The following is a 25,717-nucleotide window of genomic DNA, read 5'->3' as shown; positions in this document are numbered from 1 at the left end:
AGTTATTAGTGGCTTATTTCTTAGATCGTAGATACCTATGTTGATCTGGTGTAAATAGTACTGCAATTGGTCAGGTGATACGTGGGCTCCTTAATCTGAGTGTGCAAGGGAAGATCTCGGGAACTGGTTAAAACAGTTTCACACCTTCACCCTCACAATCTGTGACTCAATAGGTTTGGAGTGAAGCTGAAAATTTACATGTCTAACAAGTTCTAGAGGAAGCTAATGCTGCTGGTCTAGAGACCAGGCTTTGAATCCACTTGCTCAGTGGGTGATTAATGCCATATTTCTTCACTTGGAGTCCAAGGCAGTATGCCAGGAGATTCTGAAAACAAAATAAGGGAGGTGTGACACATCTTTTTGAGGTGTTACCAGAATATGGGCAAAGCTATTTCGTTTTTTTTAAAGAAATAATGTTGATATATTAAGGAATGAAATGCAGAAACAGCATGACATATCCTGAGAAAAACACAAGACCTCAGAGTTGTGCCAAGTTTATAATTGTCTGCTTCTACCTGTGAAAGCTATCACCTAATATGACTGCCTGCCTAACTTGCTAGAGCTTTTCAAACACGTCCACCCAAACGTTGTAAAATTAGGGGTTCCACAGGGCAAGTGCTGTTATGCCTGTATAGCTAATCTTGAATCCCCAGGTTTTAGCTTCAGGTCCGGCAAAAATAGAGGCTCAATAATCTGTGTGGTGTTAGGCAAGATTTCTTTTATTGTAACCTCTCTTGTGTCTAGTTGCCCCCCAAAGGAAAATAAGAACAATGATAGAACCACTTCATTGGGAAGAAAATGTTTTAGGTTCGGCCTGTCATATTGATTGAAGGCAATATTTGATACTATTTATCAAATATAGTAAATGTACTGAGACCTTCCTGCGTGCCACGCCACTGTTTAATAATAGTGAATAGACAAGGCGATATATAACATTCCATATGAAATTCTTTGTTGGGAGTGGGGGGGGCTGAAAATTTCAGGTAAACCAGTTCATGGTGCACTTCGTAATTAACTGCATGGCTCACAGTTCAGAAAACACGGCTACAGAGGTTTTTATTCCTTTCAGAGACAATGCCTGCCTGGAGGATATGGCAGCAAACAAAGATAGGGGGAAGAATTGAGCCTCCTTCAGGCTTATTTGTGTAAATTAGGAGTCTGGTGTATGCCTATGATTGTCTAAATAACTCTTTATTATTTATATATCAGCAACTGTATTCATCATTGATTTCCGTTAACAAAAACACACATCCATACAAGCTATGTTCTAATTAGAGAGCAAATTAGAAGTGTCTAATGCCTTAGTACTACAGAAAAATGACAATACATAGGTTTATGTATTTACAAAAGTAAAGTTTAAGCTCTTATCTTTTGCAATTCTTCAGGCTCTCATGGATGCTCTCCACAGGGTTTGACCTCCTTATCCGTCCTACATTATACTTGCTGCTTGTTAGAATGCAGTTGCTAATTAACTAGTTAACACCTTTTGTACAGTACTAAAAGCCCCGCCTTCTGTGCTTTCTAAGGTGTCTCTTTGAGTTACCCACCAAAAAGAGATGTGCTTCCCACGGCAAGTATGTATTACTTTTGTAATTAAAAACTCAAAATAACATATAACTTTTCAAAGGGCATGAAGCACCCTTTCCTCTTCCTAGCTCACAAATAGCATTTTTCCACGTGGCCAGTTTGTGGTGACTTGGATTCTTTGCTCCCTCCTCTGATTTTGAATTGATTTTCCAAGGGGTAGCACCCAGGGATCTCTCTGCATTTTAAATACCACTTATCTGGAGATTGTGGTCTTGGTGAAGCAATCATTCACCCAGAGCGGAGTTCTTTTCAAACTGGACACACTGCTCTGTTTTCTGACATATCATGCTTTGTTTGATAGTTTGAAAATAGGTCCATTAAGTGTCTCCACATTCTGATTCTCAAGTAGCTGCTAAATTCTTTTTTGTTTCATCATACGGGAATAATATAGTATAGTACATATTACACAGTACATAGGGCATAGCGTAGTACGACATAGTGAGACACAGAATAGTGCATGCCATTTGCTCCCAATCAGAGTCAGCCTCTGATTATGGGTCCCACATCCGTCGGTTATGGCAACCCATGATAGTGTCCTAAACATTTTAGTTTTTTTCTTTTTTCTTTTCTTTTCTTTTCTTTTCTTTTCTTTTCTTTTTTCTTTTCTTTTCTTTTTTCTTTTCTTTTTTTCCTCTCCTCTCCTCTCCTCTCCTCTCCTCTCCTCTCCTCTCCTCTCCTCTCCTCTCCTCTCCTCTCCTCTCCTTTCCTTCCTCCTTCCATTCTCTTCTCTTCTCTTCTCTTCTCTTCTCTTCTCTTCTCTTCTCTTCTCTTCTCTTCTCCCTTTCTTATCTTCCCCCCCCCCTTCTTTCTTTTTATAAACAGTCATTGTTTTCCTTTGACTGTTTTCATTTTGTATATATTATTTTATCTTCAGGTTTTTTTTTACTATTTTAATGTTTGCTATTATTGTAACCTATTACCAATAATGTTCTACATTTTTTTAGGTTTACTTATTTATTTTGAGAGAGCGAGAAAGAGGGAGGGGCAGAGAGAGGAGGAGAGAGAAAATCCCAAGCAGGCTCTATGTTGTCAGCACAGAGCCCAGCCTGGGACTCCATCTCATGATCCATGACATCATGACCTGAGCTGAAATCAAGAGTTGGATGCTTAACTGACAGAGCCACCCAGATGCTCCTAAATGTTTTTAAATAGGTATTCATTTGTTCTGCCATCGTGTAAGGAAAAAAAAAAAGCTTGCTCATATTTTGGATTCTTTAGGATAACTTGAAAGCGATAGAATTACCAAGTCAAATGTTTTGACTCTATCTATATATCTACATGTACATATCTATGTATCCATCATACCTATGTATGTAGGTATGTATGTATGTATGTATCCTTTGTTTTGTATCCCTGACTGTACTAACTACTTGGGTACTTGCTATTATTATTATGCTACAAATACCCAAATGGAAAACATCTGTAATTGAGCACATGAATGAATTGAAAATATGCATTTCTTGGGTATCTATTTCTTCCTTTTTTTTTTTCAGGAAGCTAAAAGTGATTAAGTTTTAGGGTTTATGTGAAGTCTAAATGAGGTAATCCCTTAAGTAAATAAGTGGGCCGTGTGTGTGTGTGTGTGTGTGTGTGTGTGTGTGTGTGTGTGTGTAGTGTTTCCTCTATTTTTGATGGTAATGATCAGTATCTAATTAAAACAAAAGACTGATATTTGAAAGTAAGAAAAGGCAGTTGACAATGAGTTGGAAATATAGCAGTTAAAATGATATGGGATTCTCTAGGAATTTGTGGATTTTCCCTTCATGCTTTTCCTTTGAAAGAATGTCATGAGTGAAGTTTGTATTTAATGACCATCCCGATTCCTAATTATTTTCCTGGGGAATCGGGAGAGCTGGTAAGGTAGCTACATATCCTGGATGAAATACTGTTTTGAAAATATTTCTCCGGAGAATTTAAAAACAAGAAGAGCTCAGATTCCACCGTTTTTAGACATATCCCGGTGCTCCTCATTTCACACATTTATACTCAAACATGTACAAAATCCTGGCTGCCACATTTTTCTTTCTGCCTGGAGAACAGCTGTAAAGATATTAATTGTGCTTCAGTTATAAATGGATTGCCAAAAGGGACAGAACGGGTTGTGTATCTCATCAGCACGCCCTGTCTGGTATAAATAATGAGACAGGAACTTGGTAAATTGGAAATTTGTGATAAAAATGAGATGTGATATTATAAAGTCCCATCAGTTCCTTCTTTGAACGCATTGATTTTTAAGGCATTCTGCAGGACTGCTAAATCAATGATTGTCTGTCACAAAATGTTGGTTAAAAGGGTTCTATTACTGGGGTCAACTACAAATTAGCCCAAAGGGTAAACACAAAGGTAGTATAAATGTTAAAAGGAAAAAAAAAAAGTCACAGATGTTGTGAAATAGAGTTGGAAAGGCACAATTGTAAGAAAATGTATACACTCACTGTCCCTCCTACGGTTCTTAACTGTGGTAACTAGGAAGACTTGAAGAGTGGAAGTACAACTTAATTGAACAAGGTACTTGATCATTTCACTTATTTTTAAAGCAAAGTTGGGCTTTTCTTTGATGTTTCTCCAAATTCTCTGTGTGTCTTTCAAATCTGCCGATGTTCACATGTACCTTTTGTGAGCACCTAGCAAAGCTCTTTCCCAGCACATCATGCTTAAATTTTAAACAAACCTAAGAAAATATTGATAGTTCCAAATGTTTCATACAAATAAATTGATACATTTTGACTTGTTTCTTAAACCCAATTTTGGAAGAAGTCTTACCTTAATGTGATAAACCTTGGTGGATGGAACTAAAAAAAAATTACATAACTATACAGAGACATGAATACTTTCGTTTCTTATGACCAAGTCAGTATTCTGAAATCACAGAAAACCCTTGAAGTTGAGCTACCTGTCATTTCACGTCATCAGGACAGGTTGCATTTCCGTGCCTCCAGTCTGCCTTCCACTTTTCCCTAGGCACCAGTCTCCTCTGCACACATACACAACTCCTTGAACTAAACTAAGTTATAGACTGTGTGGTGATGTTTTTTTCCATAACTCTCCCCGTGTTCGTCTGTGAGCCCTCCTCTCAGGCCATGAAGGACCTATATTCATTTTTAAAACCCCAGGGCCAAGCACGGTTTGATGGTATCCAACAATCGATAAATGTCTGTAGGATGAGAGGAAGGAACTAAGGAAAGGAGAATAAAGAGAGAAAAGGATACACACAAACAGATACAGAAGAATAAGAGGAAGAGATGAAAAATTAATTCAACTTCCTCCTGCTGTTTTGTTGAACTCTTTAAAGGTATGGTCCCTTCAGATTCAGTTTTATGTCTTCAGGACTAGAAACATCATTGTTTTGTTTCTCTCTGTCTCACCCTCTCTCCCTCTTTGTTCCCCTTTCCATCCTCTCCATTTGAAAACCACTCAAGATGTTGGCAGATCCTTAGTCACTTTTTGTAAGCTCAATGCCTCCCTAGCCTTTCACATATTCTTTTGTTTTTATCAAGATTTGAAGTAAGGCAGAGTTTTCAATACATTTCTCTCAAACTCTGTACAGGTATACAGGTATCAAGGTCTCGCTTCATTCTTCTAGTAATTTTGTTTCCATGTTACAGTCTGCTTATTTAATGTGACTGCATAAGACTTCTCAAGTATAATTGTAGAAGACTTTTTTTCTTACATATATGTTAAGATGAACTGGGGGAAAGAAAAGAGGCTGTTAACTGCAGTCCCAGAATTCCTACATGTAGGAATGAGAGGTTAGCACCAGAGTTACCAAGGATGGGGTTAGGAATTGACCTCAGTAGACTTGATTTCAAATCCTTTGAATAACTTTCTTTAAGGTGAAGTTTTCTTGCCAAGGCTGGTTATTTGTAAGGATTATATATGTGTGGATTTCTGAGTTGTATGGTCAGGTTTTAGACACACATCTAAACTTGACTGTTTATGGTAAGGTGCTGGAACTTTAGAGTTGAATTATCTGGGTTTGAGGAAAGAAGAAAAGCGAGTTAGAATAGCATTTCTTCACTTACTATATGCCTCAATACATGTATTTAGCTTTGTTGCACGTGGTTTTCCATACTTTTGAGTGTGTTGGGAGACAACAGTATCAGGTTAATAGGTATATTTAGTGTAAAAATGAGTAAGGGAAGGTAAAGGATACTGCATAGTGAGTATGTAGCACATAGTTGGAGATAATTGTTCCAACTAGAATTTGAAATTAGGATAGGTGGTATATCTGTAACTCTTTTCAGATTGAAAGTCAATGTGTTTATCAGAAGTAAAATTTGATATAAAATATACTAATACCAGAATACAGATACTGTATATCTCTGTGGGGTTTTTTTGTTTGTTTAATACAGTAGAAGTGTTGCTTTTGGGTCAGGTGGAACTAGAATTGAATGACAGCTTCTTAAATTATAACCTAGACCCTGGTATTAAGAGATGGTGATATACTGTGTCTTAGGACTGTGATCAAAAACTACCACAGCCTGGGTGACTTAAACAACAAGCATTTATTTCTCACAGTTCTGGAAGCTGGGAAGTCCAAGATCAGAAGATCCAGTATCTGATAGAACCTACTTCCTACTTTGCAGGTGGCTGTCTTCTTTCCATGTCTTCACATGATAGAGAGCAGGGGGAGGGAGAGAGAGGCACATTCTTTTGCCTCTTCTTATATGGGCACTAATCCCACTACCCAAAGCAATCTACACATTCAGTGCAATACCTATAAAAAAAAAACACGAGCATTTTCCACAGAGCTATAACAAACAATTCTAAAATTTTCATGGAGCCAGAAAAGACTCCAAATAGCCAGGGTAATGTTGAAAAAGAAAACTAAAGCTGGAGGCATCACAATTCTGGACTTCAAGCTGTATTACAAAGCTGTAATCATTAAGACAGTATGGTACTGGCACAAAGAGAGACACAGATCAGTAGAACAGAATAAAGAACCAAGAAATGGACCCAAAAATGTATGGCCAACTAATCTTTGACAAGGCAGGAAAGAATATCCACTGGAAAAAAAGACAGTCTCTTTAGCAAGTGGTGTTGGGAAAACTGGACCATTTTCTTAACCATACACAAAACCAAAATGGAGGAAATGCCTAAATGTAAGACAGGAAACCTTCAAAATCCTAGAGGGTAAAAGAGGCAAAAACCTCTTTGGCCTCAGCTGCAGTAATTTCTTACTAGGCATGTTGATTGAAGCAAAGGAAATAAAAGCAAAAATGAACTATTAGAGCTTCACCAAGGTGAAAAGCTTCTACATAGGGAAGGAAACAATCAACAAAATTAAAAGGCAATGGGAGAAGATATTTGCAAATGACATATCAGATAAAGGGTTAGTATCCAAAATCTCTAAAGAACTTACCAAACTCAACACCCAAAAAACAAATACTCCAGTGATGAAATGGGCAAAAGACATGAACAGACACTTTTCCAAAGAAGACATCCAGATGGCTAACAGACACATGAAAAGTTGCTCAACATCACTCATTATCAGGGAAATACAAGTCAAAACCACACTGAGAGATACCACCTCATGCCAGTCAGAATGGCTCACATTAACAACTCAGGCAACAACAGATGTTGGTGAGGATGCTGAGAAAGAAGAACTCTTTTACACTGCTGGTAGGAATACAAACTGGTGCAGCCACTCTGGAGAACAGTATGGAGATTCCCCAAAAAATTAAAAATAGAGGTACCCTATGACCTAACAATTGCACTAGTAGGTATTTATACAAGGATACAAAAATGCTGATTTGAAGGGGCATATGCACCCCAGTGTTTATAACAGCACTACTAATAGTAGCCAAAAGATAGGGGCATCCCAAATGTCCAGCAACTGATGAATGGATAAAGAAGATCTACCTACCTATCTATCTATATCTATATCTATATCTATATCTATATCTATATCTATATCTATATCTATATAGATACACACACACACACACACACTAGAATATTACATGACAATCAGAAAGAATGAAATCTTGCCATTTGCAACAACGTGGGTGGAACTAGAATTTATTATGTTATGTGAAGTAAGTCATTCATAGAAAGACAAATATCATATGACTTAACTCATGTGGAATTTAAGAGACAAAACAGATGAACATAAGGGAAAGGAAGGAAAACTAAGATAAACACAGGCAAAATGTAAGAGATGCTTAAATATGGAGAACAAACTGAACGTTGCTGGAGGGGTTTTGAATACAGGGTTGGGCTAAATGGGTAATGGGCATTAAGGAGGGCCCTTGTGGGATGAGCACTGAGTGTTATATGTAAGTGATGAATCACTAAATTCTATTCCTGAAAACATTATTATACCATATGTTAGCTAACTTGGATTTAAAAAAAGAAATAGTAATCCCATTATAAAGACCTTACCCTCATGACCTAGTTATTTCCCCCACAGTCCCATCTCCTAAAATTATCCCATTGGGGGTAAATATTTCAACATATAAATTTGGGGGGAACACAAAATGCAGTCCATAGTATCCTGTTAGTGATTTTTTTTAAATAGTAGGGATTAAAGGACTTCCCTATATAATACTAGTGGAACATCTAGCAGGGAGTGACTCAGGTTCAAGAAATGCGGTCTTTATTTTCTCCAGTTTAAGTAGAATTTCCTTAAGCACATTCTAGCAAGATAGGCAGAAGGTCCTTGTTTTTTCATCAAACATAGGAAAATCCCAAAAGATTTATTCATGCAGGAAAGGGCCTACCACATTTCCAGCCCCCTCAGTAGGGAAGGAGAGATTAACCTTCCTCCACTCTCCTCCATCCTGTTCCCTCTCCTAGGACTCCATCCCTGACCATTGCTACTGCTCTTCAGTATCAGATGATTTTGTTGATTCACACTTGGATAGAATCTCCTAGTCCAGTTCTTTGCCAGAACCATGCTTGCCTTGCCTGGAAGGAAGCTTTGGGGCTGTTCTTTCACACAATGATAAGGTAACCTGTGATGCCCAATTTTCAGACTTGGGCTCTTACAGATTCGCCTTCACAGATGTGGCTGCAGCCTTCCTAGATGCAGGATTGTAAAACCTAGAGAGGCTTCACTTTGTCACCCATGGAACTTAACATCGTTGCCCTTCTTCCCAGTTTCTGGTAAAGACACTTTACCCCTGGTAAAGACACTTTCTACCTTCTCAGAGCCCAAATAAAATCTTCAGGCTGTCAATTCTTCTACAGGAAGTTTTCATGAGCTCATATAAGGAACTGGTATTATACTAGGTTTTATTTATAGCCATAAGAGTGGGCCCATCTTTAGGAAGTCAAGACTCCCCTCTTAAGAGGAGGAAAAATTCCTATTGTTTATTTTCTAATGAATTTATAAAATATGAAAATAAGACAAAATAGTAGAAACAAATAATTCAAAAGATCAATGTACCAGACTCCTCTTCATCATTGAATGTGTCTTCCTAAAGAAAAGAACCATTCATTCATTCATTCATTCATTCACTCACTCATCTATTTAACAAATATTTATTTTGCTTTCTCAGTTGCTGGAGAGAAAAATAAAAATATTAGGCCAAGTTCTCTGTACTTGAAGATAGAAAATTCAGAACCAGTATCATAGTTATAAAGGCTGGGAACCTCTGTAACTGGTTTTGAATATAGGTTTTACCCCTTTCTGTTTGAATGGAGATCATCTTAACAGATGTTCCAAGGCTTGTTGCAAAGATTAAAAGAATATTTTATAACAGGCATTGTTCTTAGTTCTTGTACCCCTAGGATGATGTAGAGCTGTACCTCTTATATAAATAAAGGATGAGGCCACCTTGCAGAGGAATGGGCTAATTCTGCAGAGGAGGGTCAGATGGGAAAGTTTGAGAGAATAAGAAAGAATATTGTTTTCAAGAAGCTTTCAGGGGCACCTAGGAGGCTCAGTCGGTTAAGCGTCCAACTTCGGCTCAAGTCATGATCTGAGAGTTCATGAGTTCGAGGCCCACATCCAACTCTGTGCTGATAGCTCAGAGCCTGGAGCCCGCTTCAGATTCTGCGTCTCCCTTTCTCTGCCCCTACCCTGCTTGCTTGCTCTCACTTGCTCTCTCTCTCAAAAATAAATATTTAAAAAAAAAAAACAACTTTCAGTCTGGAAGGAAAAAATCTGTGCACGCTGCAATGTAAATATAAAAGGAAAAGATGTTCCCAGGGACAGTCAAATGAAGTATTTTTAGAGTTCAGCAGAGGGGACAGTTCAGCTTGGGGACAACTAAATCTTGAATCTGGGTCTCCATGAGTTAGGCAGATGTGTTGGGCAATCATAGGAATGTACTTGAGCAAGTCTGCGGGTTAAAAAAAATAATAATTGGGAAGATTAGAAACCTCTGGTGTGAAAGAATGTTGAAAACCCTTTTCTGACATTCTGTTTTCCTGAGATAAGTTCCAAACTTATCAACTTCCTTCATGGGGATTCTTCCTGATTTGCAACCCCACCTCTGAACTTTGACTCAAGAGCATCCTTGTTCTTAAATGTAACCTCAGTATCATTGCTCCCTCCTCCCGGAAACCTTGCCTTTGCTGTTTAGCTGCCCCTCCAGTGTGACTCACACTGTCTTTGTCTCCCCTACAGCACTTTGTCACATCACTGGTTAGTCCTGTTATTTTCTGGTCACCCCCTGATGTGCCCTTCAAGGCAGCAAAGCTCTTCTAACTATAAAGCCTCTTAGGTGCCTAAAATAAGGCTCAGCACATAGTAGGAGCTCACTGAAAATATAGCGTGATAGCGAAGGGCCCAAGTAAGCCCAACTCCCCTCCTTTTCCGCTACGGGCATCATGGATGGCAGCACGTATAGGATGGCATATTCGGGGTGAGTTAAAAGTCCCTGAAGCCATTTCTCTAGAATGATATTTTAATTAAGCCTGTTTTTGTCTAAGACTTTGCCTTCTCAGTAGCTCAGTGGTTCAGTGGTTTTTCACTTGGGCGCGTGTGAAATTTGATAGGAGAGTTCCTCATTTTGTCTTTGAGTTGAGGGGGTGGGGGTGGGGGGTAGAAAGTAACCATGTGAGGTGGTTGGTGGATGTGTTCATTAATTTGATTGTGGTAATCATTTCACAATGTCTACATATATCAAACCATCACATTGTAGACTGCTTTAAATATATTACAGTTTTTTTTTGTCAGTTATATGTCAGCAAAGGTGGAGGGGGGAGATGTAAAGGAAGAGATTGTAGTCACAACTACACTGTCAGTTTTAAAACTCCTAGCTTTTAACTAGAGAATTAAGCTCATTCTAAAAAGAATAAAAAAAGAACAGCCACTTGAGTGGTTATAATTTTGTTCTCATGCCTCTTAAGCTCAAATTCATCCTTCACCAAATGTGCACATGTCCAGGTAGCATGCCACAGAGAGCCATGGGTAGTTGAGCTGAGGGGTCAGTTGAGCCATGGGTCAGTTGAGGGGATAGTGTCCCCTCATCCAGGGAATCCTGATTGTTTATCCATATGGAGCAGAATAAGACTATGAAGTGGTCATATCATAAAAATGATATTCCCATTTTTAAATTAGGAAACTGAGTCTCCTAGATGTAAAGAACAATCCTGGCTGCAGGAGAGTGACAAGTCATTGATAGAGAGAATGTGACCTCAGTCCAATAATAAGAGGATGTGAGCAAAACTTCTGACACTATAATTGTAGCATATGCCTGTGTTCCACGACATCGTGCTGATGCCTTCTAGAAATAAATTTTACAAAGATTTGCAGTTTCCTGTTACGGTGAAACCCTGTGAAAACATTGCTAAAATAATCGTCAAACCCTCTCGGGACAGAAATTCTGACTGCTGCACATTCTTTTGCCCTCCACGTCTAACTCAGAGCTCAGCATACAGCACCCACCATGCAAATAGCCTTTGTGTGAGGGAATGAATGAGTTCATATACTAAAATATAATGAAGGAAGCTTCCACCGACTGCAACCCTGACACATTGTAGAAGGTACCCACAGAGCCCCTGGTAGCATAATTTTGCAAGGTCAGGATGGAAGTAGCTGCCAGTCTAAAGCATAAATGATGCTAGTTTACTTCTCAGGTATTTATAGGATTTCATTCCATAGGTAACAGATTAGCGAAGGCTTGATAGCTGGGAATAGGCAGCCTAAGAAAAGAAAGCATACTTTTTTTGTCCCATTGTACTATAAGAGTCATTCTGATTCTGAAAGAGTTTATTTATGCACACGGAACCGTAAAACAGACAGCTTATTAGTTTTCACAACCAGGCTTCCAATCGTCCTCATTATCTGTTTGCAAAAGCAGTGGGTAGGCCACCGTTCTGGCGCTGTTTGTGAGAAACACGGAAGGTACTTTTCTCCTGTGCATAGTAAACATGGCTGAGATTTTACAGTTACACATTTTCGTCCAATATTTTTCACTTCTCTCACCCAATGCACATTACAGATGTTCGCGGGAATGATGCATGGGTGGATAGAAGACATCTGTGTGCTTGAATGCGTTTTCTGAAGTGTTTAATTGTTCCAGAAAGTTTCGAGCTCATTTTATAAACACAATGTTAAGTGTGTATGGATGTTGCATTAAGTTACAAAACTGTTTATACCTCTAAATGCTCCAGAATAAAATATGGAAATGGAATTTTATTTCCCCAGTTTATGTCCCAAATCATAGAGCCAGAGAAATGACAGGATGCATTTCGGTGCTGTCCATCCGCCTGACTGCAGTTAAGAATCTGTCCCTGTTCCCATAATAAAATCAATTTGGAGCATATAGTATCTGGCAGCAACATTTTACTACAGGCTGAGAATTGGCACGTGAGAAGAACACCCAGTGAGCAATGGTTAGACCTTTGCAAAAGATGATAGAGGAGGAAGTGACTGTTCAGGATTTCATTGTGTGGTATATGTCTTAAAGACCGTTTTCTGAAATGAAATGGCAAACCCGTGCTGCCCTTGCCTCCTGTTTAATTGGCTCTTATAAATTGCAAGATGGATCGCCAAAAAAGAAGAAAAGGGTTTGATCTTCTCGTCTCACCCTGACTATAACTTCCCTAGTTTAACCAGTGGTTGTTCAGAGCAGAACTTCCTAGAAGGAAGTAAAATCCTGTCTTCTTGCTTCCAGGTGGCACATCTCACTATTCATTTCCCTCAGAGCTTGGTTGAGAAAGAATTTTCCATGTGTAGGGTTAAAAAAAACAAGCCATAAATTTTACTGATCCATGTTAATCCTCCTCATCCTCCAAAGATCCCCTAAGGCGGCCCTTGGAGGTTTGGATATTTGGCATATGTCTTCTATAATTAAATAGCAAAACTGGGGGGAAAAAAAGCTCCTGGTAGGATTTAGGCCATCTTCGCACTGGGAGGATTTGCTTGAGGCCCTTCAGGAGAAAGTAATGTTGAAGACTATGGTGTCGGTTGGAGGGACGTGAAGAAAACTGCATCGGCTGCCTGCATTTACTCTCAGCTTTTCTGTAAGCATATTAGGTCTGTGCTCTCATGTAACTTGGGGGGTGGGAGGAACAAAATAAACAATGAAAAACCCTCTAGAATTACACAGCCATCATGCACAGAGGTATCCCAGAGCACATTTCCATAAAAGTGAAAAAATAATGGATTTGGCATCACACGTTTAAAACATCCAGGGCCGATGCTTCAGCTTCTAGTAAGGGATAATTTAAACGTCAACAAGTTACACAGGCCTTAAGAAATTATTGCTCTGCTATTCAACAACAACCAAAAAACGTTGCCATGGCAACACCTGTGCCTCACTACCTCTTGTATTGCCTAGTACTTGGGAGAATTAACAAGGAGGATGAGGGAAGATGGGCTGAGGGTTTCATTTTATTAAAATAACCAATGCCTGCTGCATCATTGCTGTGACCCGTTAGGCCTCTGATCTTCGGAATGTGTGAATGTTTAAGGAAGACGCTTTCAGATGATAACGCGGGGCACTCTATCCATGGACCGTATGTACTGAGCTTGCATCTGGGTAGCCAGAAGGTCAAAGCAAAAGTTTGAAGATGGTAGCAGGAAGGCCAGGAACATACACCTTTCTGAATTTCAGTAATTGCAAGGGTTCTGCTGCTTTATTTTCCCACCTGCTATCAGAACACTTATTCTCTGAAAATGGATTGCAAATGACTCTTTGCAAATGGGGTTTATGTTCTTCTCATCATAAGAGTTTTCGCTTTTCCAGTGTGCGCATTTTCACGCTGCACCAAACCTTTGTTTTCCTGCTCAGGGTGTCAGCACCAGCATTTTTCTTTCTGAATAATGTGCAGAATTGGTGTGCTGACTTGCTCATAAAAAAGTATAGTCTAGCTAACAGAGCTGCACTACCCAAACCCAACATCTTATTTTCCCGAAGGCCTTTCATCTTAGTTTGTCAGCAAACTGGAACCTCTAACCTGACAGTGTAAAATTTTTGATGGTTAATTTTGCTTGTAGTGTTTGCTGTCATTATAGGGGGAAGACTTGTGGGCCCTGCTGCTAACGGGAGGGAACTTTCAGGTGTGGCAGGAGGCAAATGATACCGTGAACCTTCTGTTAATTAAAATCCAAGTGCATGTTGGCAAATATCACTTATACAAGAAACTAAATGCAGAAAAATGGGCTTATTAAAAGCAGAATGCACCTTGGAATTGACGTATTCATACTTGAATTGATACAGCAGGATGCATTGTGGTGACAGGGATCATTTTTGTTGACAACAGCTGGAAATACAACGGCTATATTATTATAATTAGGATCGGCATCAAGTTGGATTATAATAGGGGCTTTCTTGGAGAAATGGCACAGTGTCAAATTTATAGTCACCAGCTAAATGAGTCTCTTGTATCCTCGACAAAGGGACAGAAACAGTTCCAAATGAAAACACAAACAGAGAATCCTGTTGTTATATTTCCTGGGTATTACGCAGGGTCCTATTTATCACACACCAACACTTGCCGCTTTGAAGAAACATTATCCTGCAAGGTTTACACTTTTCAATTTGCCTCTGTGGTCTGCATTCTGCATGCATTTCCATGGAGAAGCCGACACCACAGCTTGACTAGAAATCTTTTCTGCTGCAAGATTAACCTCAAAGCATCCATTTTCCCCCCTCTGGGTAATCACTTGACAAATGCATCCACAAAACCTCTACACACATCTATTCCAGTGTACAGGTGCATCAACAGTCTTGAATCACTATTAGGAGAAATATTATCCTTGACGGGAAGTAGAGCTGCCTTTTCATTTCCAGATGTCTAAAGTTGAAGGATGTGGATTTCCCGGGAAGCCAGACATCAGGCAGAAATATCATGGATGAGGATGTGGGTAAAATCTTGCCTTAGCTACGTCGCATTGCTCGGGACAGTAGTTCATCTTCGAGAGAGTATGGGATTTGCATGGGCTGAGAGATAGGGCATTGATTTGAATGCCACCCATTCACATAACAGTGAGAAACTTGTGCTGATGATGTGCCCACTGCCTGGCCCTTGTGCTTGCTACATCCAAACACAGTTTATTTTTGAGTCCACAGCAGTTTTATACCACAGAGGAAACTGACGTGAGATAAACTAGATGGGAGCAAGTGAGATGGAGTGAGTGTGTATGTGTATTTTCTAAGTTAGTTTCTTATTAAGGACATGAACATATTGTTACATTTGGGAAAGTCTTTCTGTGTTTTCCACTCAAATTTAAGGAAATATACTACTATTAATTAGGCACAACACTTAGAAATGACAGCACCCACCTCCACTTAAAATGATAAAAGATGAGTTTGTTTCTCAGTCTCTCATGCACATACACATAATGTACATATAATTACAGTGGCAGCAAGGTCTCAGAAATATAAAATGTCAATGACTCTTCATTATTGTTTGCGTAACTTATTACATTTAATTATCTTAACAAGGCTAGGTGGTAGCAGTTATTTTACCTTTTTGCAGATTAAGAAATCAAAGCTTAGAAAAGTTTTGTTTCTTTGGCCAAGGACACAGGACTCCTAGAAGTTGAACATGGATATAAAACAAGTGTTCTGGTTCAACACAGTATGACTCCAAATTGATCTTCTTAGTCTCTTTTCTCTACTTAATATCATCCCATTTGATTCTCTCACAGAACTTTAAGGTGTGCAGAATGAAAAATGATTGTCTTCAGATGTGCAAAAAACTAAATCACAGAACATGGAAATTATGGAAATCTGGCCCCTTCCTCCTGCCTCAGTGTTTGGTAATGTGATGGGACAATAAAAGAACATCAGGTTACAGTAATCAATGAGAACAAATAGAATCATCATCAGTCTGGCATTAGTGAAGTTCCCAGGAAAGATCCCTAAATTCCATTTAAGGAAAAATCATCTCCGTGGTCCTTTATGCACTATGAATGGATTAAAAAAACCTTCAATATATAAACAAATCTGAGTGAGAATTCTTCTGAATAATCATGATAGAAATTAATGTTTCTTTGTAGGGGAGTGAAGTCAAATTATAAGAGAGTCCGGGACCCACTACAGTCATTCTGAACAATGACTTTACTTAAGAGTTGCCTGAGAAGACTTTTAAAAATACTCCACCACCATCCCCATATTGCCGTGCCATAGATCTGAAAGGTACCCCAAAGATCTAAATGTTTTTCAACCCAGATTCTAAAATGTAGGCAGAGTTGGTGCTCATAGGCTTAGCATGTGGTCATTTCTGTGTTCAGCGTCTATATAGATTATTTAGTGTGACTCTCACAATAATTCTGATGTGTATTGTAGATTTGAAATTGGTGGGTGAGGCAGGTTAAATGATTTGCCCAAGGAGACGAGTAATTGTTTCAGCGTAGATTGGAAATATCCCATCTGCAAAACCGTGACCCACATACTTCTCCACCCAAACACACCCACTGCACACATATATGCAGTGATTCTGTCATTGTTCACAAATTTGTTTGATTGATTTATTTTTCTGCATGAAGGTGTTTCTCAATTTAAGTCACCTACTAGCAGGTAATTTTAGTGATGATAGGAATTTTTGACTATTTGTTCACTTCTTTGTTTCCTGTGCCTAGGCAGTGGTTAGAACAGAATTAGCTTAACGTCATATTTGAGTTCATTTTTCTCAAACAATGATAATGTGTTACTTCATAATGGTGGGGGGGAGCATTTCTCCTATAAAAAAAAATAAGACAACTCAACAAAGCAAAACAAACAATTATTTCACGGACTTCTGCTTGGAAGAGTTCACCCTTTCTTATGAATCTCTGGACTATTAGCTCTCAGTAACTCCTGAGTCTTTTTCTTGCTATTCATTCTTTTTTTTTTCTTTAACTTTTTCCGAACTATTCTTAGACTTAGAGAAAAGGGACAGAAAGAGTTCTGCATACCCCTCACTCAGTTTACCCTCATTTGAACATCTTATGGAAACTTAGTACAAAGGTGAAATCAAGAAAATGAGCCTCAAGATCCATATTTATTGTTAATGTTTTATCACCCCCCTAACTGGACTACTGCTGTAACTGCATATCTAGTCTGATCTCCTAATCTTGTATATCGCTTGCTCCAGTTAAATCTGGGGGCACTAATCAAGGAGAACAGCATAGGATTGGTCTCTCACTGAAATACCTTCTCTGTTTCCTACAGGAAGAGCCAATACTCCCCATCTGGGCATTCAAATGACCTCTGCATTTTGCGCTCCAGCTTGCCTCTCCAAAGTTAGCTTGATGGCTGATTTTTCCAATCAGATCTCCTCCTAAAATGTATTTATTTCACTTTCTTCCTCTTACCTGGAAGGTTTTTCCTCCATTTCTTTTCCATCCCACACAATATTCAAATAACTACAAATATTGTACTTTCACGTGCTCATCTTTACCAGCTAGTTGATGAGTTATTTTCGAAAGTGAGTCTTATTTTTTTCTTTGATATTGTTCCCAGTGTCTGATGGAATGTATTACAAAACCAACATGAGGTGTTTTTTTTTTATCACTGTAGATTTTGTAGCACCTCTGAATCATAATGCTGAGTAGAAATTCCAATTTTACAGGACTATCAACCGCTCAATGAATAGTATTACTACATTTTCATGTATAGTGACCGTAATTCAAAACCCTTAATAACATTTTGATTGGCAAGATCTTGCAAAAGCTCTATCCTATTTCAGTAAACATGGAGGTATGCTGCTTAGATCTGCCCTTCAAATTGAAACACTCTTCCCCCATGCTGCTTGAGAGTGTTGATTATTGGCATCTCAGGGCTGAAGGTCATCCAGCTGAAGAGAGCTGCATGACCCAAGACCAAGCCTCCATTCTCAGAGGGGTTCCCACATCCAATAACTGGACAGTGCTGGAGTCTAAAGGTCTGGCCCCATTTCCTCAATGACCATGTCAGGTATAGAGAGGCCGCTGGAGTCTGTGAGTGCATCACAGACCAAGGGCTGGTTCCACCCAATATTGTCCTGTTCATTTCCCCACAGGTATCAGTTGAAGAGAACTCCCTGGTAAAAATTCTGCAATTAGGGGCATCTGGGTGGCTCAGTCAGTTGAGCAGCCAACTTCAGCTCGGGCTGTGATCTCACAGCTTGTGAGTTTGAGCCCCGCATCGGGCTCTATGCTGACAGCTCAGAGGCTGGAGCCTGCCTCGGATTCTGTGTCTCCCTCTCTCTCTGCTCCTAACCCACTCGCGTTCTGTCTCCGTCTCTCTCAAAAGTAAATAAACATTAAAAAAAAACTCTGCCATTAATCTGAGAGTCTACTTGCTAGGGAGCTTCTCTGTGACACTTAGATACCATTTGTCGTTAAATCATCAGATGATTGATTCATTTGCCCATTCATTCAATTATCAGTGTTTGATAATTACAGTAAATCCTTGGTTGGCAAGCATAATTCCCTTCCAGAACCATTCTTGTAATCCAAAGCACTTGTATATCAAAGCAAATTTCAAGAACCATTGGCTCAGTTGTGATCATGTGAAATTCAGCATCACACAGTACTTGTATTGCAAGACATTGCTCGGTAATCGAGTTAAAATTTATTAGAAATATTTGCTCGTCTTGTGGAACACTCACAGAACAAGTTACTTACCATCCAAGGTTTTACTGTATTATGTGTCCAACCCTTACTGGATTAAGGACATTGACCCTGTCCTCACAGAACTTGAAGCCTGTCACCACACCAGACATCTCCAATTGCTCCCAGTTTTAGCAGTTCCCAGAATTTCACACAGTCTTTCAGACTACTTTTTCTTTACTTATGCTTGACTTATTGCTTGGAATTCCTTCCCTGCCATTCTCATGATTAAACTCTACCTGTCTTTAATAATGTAAGTCAAATGCAACGTCTCGCAGAAAGCTGTCCTGTCCCTGCCCACCCTCTCTGTGGAGTGAGAGTTCCAGACATGGTGTTGTTGCATTCAGCTGAATTTCTATGTGTGTGTGTGTACCAGTCCCCTCCTCTTCCCTTCCACCACCAAACTGTATACTCCTTCAGTGTAGACCTTATCTTAGTATCTTTACTTCATATGAGGCAAGCTATATGTGCTCAATTGCTGAATGAATGAGTGAATAACACAAAGAAAATGAATCTGAAAAAAAAAAGTTTTGATTCTATTATCCATAAGGCGTAATTACCTAAACAAGCTGATTAATTGGTGGTTCCAATCTAATTTTATATTCTAAAGAATTAGATAAAATGAATGAAATATCCCTCTGATATTTCTGTGCAGTTTTTCTAGCAGCCATTTTATTCAGGTGTCTTCAGTTTTAGTTTTGCAATACTTAAATGCTACGTGTGATATGATTAATTTTGTGTTTCATGTTTTTTTGATATTTTTCCTTTCCATATCCTCAAAGCCCACATGAATCTGATAGGTGTCTTTAAAATGAAAACAAAAAAGGAATCTTAAATAATATTGATTCTAAAAGGGTTATCTTTATATAGCGTTCCAGCCTAGCAGTACTCGTTCTTTTAAAAGACTTGGATAGTTTTGAAGTTATGACAGAGTAGTTTATCTCCATATTTTTGAAGAGATTTCTTATTTTCCTTATACCCACACATGGATTTCTGTATGATATGCTTGGCAAAATTTAGCTCTTGGCAAAGGATAATGTGTTAATTATTATCTTTTCTCTCCCTCTTTTTCTTCTTTTTTTCCTCTTTCTTTCATTCTTCCTTCCTTCCTTCCTTTCTTTCTTTCTTTCTTTCTTTTTAGGTACGTCTGTCACTAATGTAACAGCTACTGATGCTGATGACCCAGTTTATGGAAACAGTGCAAAGTTGGTTTATAGTATCTTGGAAGGGCAGCCTTATTTTTCCATTGAGCCTGAGACAGGTTTGTGGCCTAAATTTTGAATTCTATTTACCATGTTATTGCTTCAGGGAAACACTTTTCTTGGGATTTGGATTATGAAATGTCATGGTTAAGTACTTCACTGCCTGTATCAATAATATTTGAATGTGTTATTCCTGTGCAATGTGTGCTACATGGCAAGCCCAACAATCATTTTGATACTGATTAAAACAAATTGCAGACCCATTATAGAATATCACCTATTTAACAGATGGCCTGGCACCATTTTTCATCCTGGGGGGAAAATGTGTTTATACATCAGGCACACTTAAATATCAGGTTTAAGAATAAAGCCAGTTGCTTATTGGCTCTGTGATTCTTTGTGAGTAGTACTTACAAATCTTTTTTAAGTTTCAATTCCCCTACCTATAAATTGGGTATGGAATCTATTTAATAGTGTTATAATGAACATCAAATCAGGTAATAAATATCGACCATATAGTGCATGACATGTGGTAATCATCCAATGGGTGGGTATTATTATGTTTGCTATTAGGTTGCTTATTTGTAAATCAGGATGCTGATATCTACCCGTTAGAGATCTTTATGACCTAGTGGTGGTGGTAGTAATAAAAGTATTGCCAGTATTCGACCCAACCAGTATCCTGAATCTGGTGGTACAGATTTTAGAAATCATTAAGTTAGTTTCAACAACAAAGCAAAACTTTTATAGCACACTTAAAAATTATTAATAACAGTGTCTTTTGCATGAATTTTTATTCTGTATCTTGTGGTTCGGTCTGCAAATTTTCCAAATTGACAAATTCAATACATAGCTACGTATAGTATAGGTATAATATATTTTCTCTGATTCATGAGTTTTCAGTATTATTGAGATAAATTTCCATGTCTTACCAGTAAGTCAATTATTAATAAATTAAAAATTTAAAGCCTCTCTTTGCTTTTTTTTTTAAACTCAAAGAGTAAAATCCTCATGCATTTAAAAATGAGAAAAAGTACAATTTATATATAAATAGGTCATGTCTTAAAATTGAATTTAGATTTAGGAACAGGAAGGAACTCTTGTAAAAGACATTAATTAGGGGCATAATTACATACTCTTCCTCAGAGAAGAGAGAAGTCTGTTATAAACTTCATCTCATTTGGGCTCCTTGATGACCCTAGGGGAAGTGTCAGAGAAGGCAGTCAGCTGAAAGAGAGAGAAAAAAAAGAGGGAGAGAGGGAGGGAGGGAGAGAGGGAGAGAGAGAGAAGTCTGGAGATGTCCTGTTGGCCAAAGTCACAGTGACAGAGTTGGGAGTAAAACTGGGACTCATCCCCAGGTCCTTAATTTCAAAGCCATCTTTGAACTTTACTTTCCTAGGGAATAATTATGGAACAGAGGCTTCTGTAAAACAAAACTGTGTTGATGGCTTAAGTGGAGTTGAATCGTCTTTTCCTTTGCTCCTTGACTATTTGTCCACTTGGATCGTTTTGTTCAACAGGCCCAGCATAATCCAGCAAAAATGTATTCAGCATTCACTGTGGGCCAGACATTGAATTAAATGTAAGGAGAAAAATTCACAAAGGCTAATGTCAGCCTTTGAGTATCACACAATCCATTTTGGAAGACAGATTTTTGCTTTCAACATAAATACAAGGGAGTATGGTGATAACATTTAAATAATTCATATATCAAGAATAAATTACTATGAGGTATAGATGATAAAAGTCCCCTAGTAAGTCAGAGGATTTGGGTACTTTTAAGTCTCATTGACATCTATTGCCATTTGCTTAATCAAATGTCAGCAACATTTAATATTTACATTTTTACCCAGCATAATGAGTGTCTTTCTCAACATAGATTTATTTTAGCTTTATCGTTTCTAATTTGAAAGATACAAAATTATCTGGTTTTATATTTTAGAAAGTTTATTCAGAACCCATTGTGGGAAATAAAATGGAGAGAATGGATACTTTGAGAATTTATATAGAAATTGCTTAATCGATATTGGTTGAGTGAAGTTGAGATTTTAAACTAAAACAGACACAATGCAGAAGGAAATAGAGGCTAAATTCAGTAATCAGTAGTCAGCCTAAGTTCTTTTGCTACAACACAAATATGTACAAGTGAAATATAAACACTTGTGTGAATGCCTGCATAATTACACTTAGGTGTGTTCAAATGAAAGCAGAGTGTAAGTTGTTCCCATACAAGCTAAAGTTGCTTTGTGAGTCCCTTTCTCTGTGTTTTTAAAAATATTTTTGAAACTGGTATGAATTTTTTTGAGTGTTTGTGGTAGAAAAGGGCATGTTATGCATAAATTGATTAAGAAGACTTTTTAGAACTTTTATGTCAGAAAAATATAGAAAAAAAGGGAAAAGACCATTGAGCATTTGGGCTTTTTATTTTGTGAGCAAATGGAAAGTAAATACACTTTCTGGCAACCAAAATACGTGTACCAGTTATGTCCTCTGGAAAAGACATTGAGACAGAATGAGGAGAAGCAGTGGCTTAGTGGGCAAGGGCTATAAAAGATCAAAAAAGCACTGTCTTAGTTCTGGCTGCTATAACAAAATACCTTAAACTAGGTGGCTTATAAGAAACAGAAATTTATTTCTCACAGTTCTTGAGGCTGGAAGTCTCAGATCAGGATGCCTGCATGGTAGCATTCCAGTGAGGGCCCGCTTCCAGGTTGCAGGTGGCAGACTTCTTGTATTCTTGTAAAAACAGAGCGAGCTAGCTCCCTCGTCTCTTTGTATATGAGCATTAATACAGTGATCACCTTGCCTCTTTTTTTTTCTTTCTTTTTGTTTTTTAAATGTTTATTTAGTTTTGAAAGAGGCAGAGGCAGCATGAGCTGGGGAGGGGCAGAGAGAGAGGGAGACACAGAATCCGAAGAAGGCTCCAGGCTCTGAGCTGTCAGCACAGGGCCTGACGTGGCACTTGAACTCACGAACTGTGGGATCATGACCTGAGCCGAAGTTGGCCGCTTAACTGACTGAGGCACCTAGGCGCCCCTGATCGCAATGTGTCTTAAAGTCCCTGCCCCCAAATATCATCACATTGGGGATTACATTTCAACATAAGAATTTTGGGAGGAAGATTAACATCCAGCCCATAAGAGGCCTGAAACAGGATTAGGCAGGGCAGCCCGTCATACTGCGGTGCAGATCTGATACCCATGCAAGTTAAACAGAGAGGAACAGGAAAGGCAGTGCAGATTTGACAGCATCTTGGCCAAACCCATGGGGGTCCCTGGAGCAAAAATGGCTCTTAAAAGAAACCCATAATTTTTAAACATGGGTAGGCTTTAATACAGTCTGGCCATGCTCAGTCTTTGGCTCTGATGTGTCTGGGAAGAGTCCTCAACTTGCAAACTAAAACTAACCCTAAAGGTGCTTCAGCTGGAAGATGTCAGCTAAGTATACTCTTAGGCAAATTTTTTGTTGAAGAGAAATCCAAGCAGTGGTTCTCTGTGGCTGTCACAACATGTTGCAAACACAAAAGAGTAAATAAATTTGCCCTATCAAGTCAGCAAATGTGATGTTTAAAACAGTAATGTGTAGGATTAATATGTGCTTGGTAAATTACTTAGTCAAAACCTAATAGTAAAAGTATTAATAATTACATTTATTGAAAAAATTGAAGGCTATGTATCAAAACCATTAAGAATGTCCACTAATTTTAGGGGCGCCATAGTGGCTTGGCCAGTTAACCGTCTGATTTCGGCTGAGGTCATCTCACAGCTCGTGAATTTGGGCCCTGCATCGGGCTCTGTGCTGACAGCTCAGAGCCTGGAGCCTGCTTCGGATTCTGTGTCTCCCTCTATCTCTGCCTCACCCCTACTTTGTGCTCGTGTGCTCTCTCTCTATCTCTCTCTCTCTCAAAATTAAATAAACAAAACAAAAAAAAGAAAAAAGAAAAAAAGAAAAAAAAAGGAATGTTCACTAATTTTGACCTAGGGATCTAAATTCTAGAAAAATAAAGAAATATTCAGGGATGAGCCCAAATTCATTACAAAAGACCTATATACCCCTACAACTCTCATAGATGCCAACGCTGTACATAGTTGGTCTGTCCATGACTTCAGGAAGAGATGCAAAATAACTGAGACAGAATATGTTGGTTTAAATACCAATACACATTTCTACTGTGGAATTGTTCAGTTCCTTTTTTTTTTTTAATGTTTCTGTATTTTTGAGAGAGAAAGAGAGAGTGGGGGGGGTGGGGGGGGTGAGTATGAGCAGGGTGAGCAGGGAAGGGGCAGAGAGACAGGGAGACACAGAATCCAAATCAGGCTCCAGGCTCTGAGCTGTCAGCACAGAGCCCTACATGGGGTTTGAACCCATGAACAGTGAGATCGTGACTTTAGCCAAAGTCCAATGCTCATCCAACCGAGCCACCTGGGTGTCCCCTTCAGTTCCTTTTTTATTGTTATTATTGTTGTTACAGAACCAGGATAGTGAAATTTGTATTTTGGTAATAATTTTGAAACAATTGTTTCTCCTTAATTTAAAAAGAAATTTAAAGACTTAAAATGTTTAGAGCAGTATTTGGTTTAGAATATAATTGAGAGAGAGGGACAGAGATGTCTCATATATCCTTTGCCCCACAAATGCATAGTCTTGCCCATTACCAGTATTTTTCACCAGCACAGTACACTTTTACCAAGGATAAACCTACATTGACACATAATAATCACTCAAATCCATAGTTTGCCTTCGAGTTTATTTTTGGTATTGTACATTATATAGATCTAGACAAATATATAAGGATATGTATCATTGTAAGGATATATATCAGTATAAGGATATATATTACTGTAATACCATACATATTTTCACTGCCCTAAAAATCCTTAGCTCTTTCTGTTCATCCCTCCCCTAATAGCCCTTGGCAACTACTCATCTTTTTATTGTGTCCATAGTTTTGCTTCAGAATGTCATATAGAGTATGTAGTTTTCTTTGATTGCCTTCTTTCACTTGAAAATATGCATTTGAGTTTCCACCATGTTTTTTCATGACTTGATCACTCATTTTTAAAATTTTATTATTTTTATTTTTTACCATTTAATTTATTTTTTTTCATTTACATCCAAGTTAGTTAGCATATAGTGCAACAATGATTTCAGGAGTAGAATCCTTAATGCCCCTTACCCATTTAGCTCATCCTCCCCTCCTACAACCCCTCCAGGAACACTCTGCTTTTCACCATATTTGAGAGCCTGTTATATTTTGTCCCTCTCCCTGTTTTTATTTTATTTTTGCTTTCCTTCCCTTATGTTCATCTGTTTTGTATCTTAAAGACCTCAGATAAGTGAAGTTATATGATATTTGTCTTTCTCTGACTAATTTTGCTTAGCATAATACCCTCCAGTTCCATCTACTGTTGGATTGGTAAGTTGCAAATGGCAAGATTTCATTCTTTTTGATTGCCATCGATCACTCATTTTTTTAAGAGTTAAATAATATTCCTTCTCTGGGTAGATCACAGTGTATTTACCCATTCATTGGCTCTCGGACTTCTTAGTCCTTCCATGTTTTGCAAATTATGAATTAGGCTGCTATAAACATCGATGTGCAGGTTTTCATGATGATATAAGCTTTCAACTCCTTGGAGTAAATACCACAGAGTGCAACTGCAGAATTGTATGGTGAGAGTATATTTAATTTTGTAAGAAACCTCCACATTGTCTCCTAAAGTATCTGTACCATTTTGCATTCCAGCCAGTATGAATGCAAGTTCCTGTTGCTGCCATTTCCTCACCTAAATTTGATATTGCCAGTGTTCCAGATTTGGGCCATTATAATAGATGCGTAGTGGTATTTCATTACTTTAATTTACATTTCCCTGAAGACATGTGATGTAGTGAATCTTGTTGTAAGTGTATTTGGCACCTCTATGTGTTCTTTTGGTGTCTGTTAAGGTCTTTG

The 25,717-nt window shown here is 38.4% G+C and overlaps 1 protein-coding gene across 7 annotated transcripts in view; it reads left to right on the top strand.

The window, feature by feature from the left end:
• CDH8 (cadherin 8) overlaps positions 1-25,717 on the top strand; it is a 362,718-nt gene that overhangs the window by 139,474 nt on the left and 197,527 nt on the right. For 6 of the 7 annotated variants that reach the window (XM_019819837.3, XM_023244991.2, XM_003998105.6 and 3 more), the window contains one exon: positions 19,704-19,823. The exons of the other annotated variant lie outside the window; for it this stretch is intronic. In XM_019819837.3, coding sequence (XP_019675396.1) covers positions 19,704-19,823 — 120 coding nt within the window. The remainder of the gene's footprint in view (positions 1-19,703; positions 19,824-25,717) is intronic. 7 annotated transcript variants of the gene reach the window in all.

The sequence above is a fragment of the Felis catus genome, chromosome E2 (genome assembly GCF_018350175.1).
Source record: "Felis catus isolate Fca126 chromosome E2, F.catus_Fca126_mat1.0, whole genome shotgun sequence".
Classification (NCBI taxonomy): domain Eukaryota; kingdom Metazoa; phylum Chordata; class Mammalia; order Carnivora; family Felidae; genus Felis; species Felis catus.
Note: the sequence above shows the minus strand (reverse complement) of the source record. Positions and strands in the feature narration are given on the sequence as shown.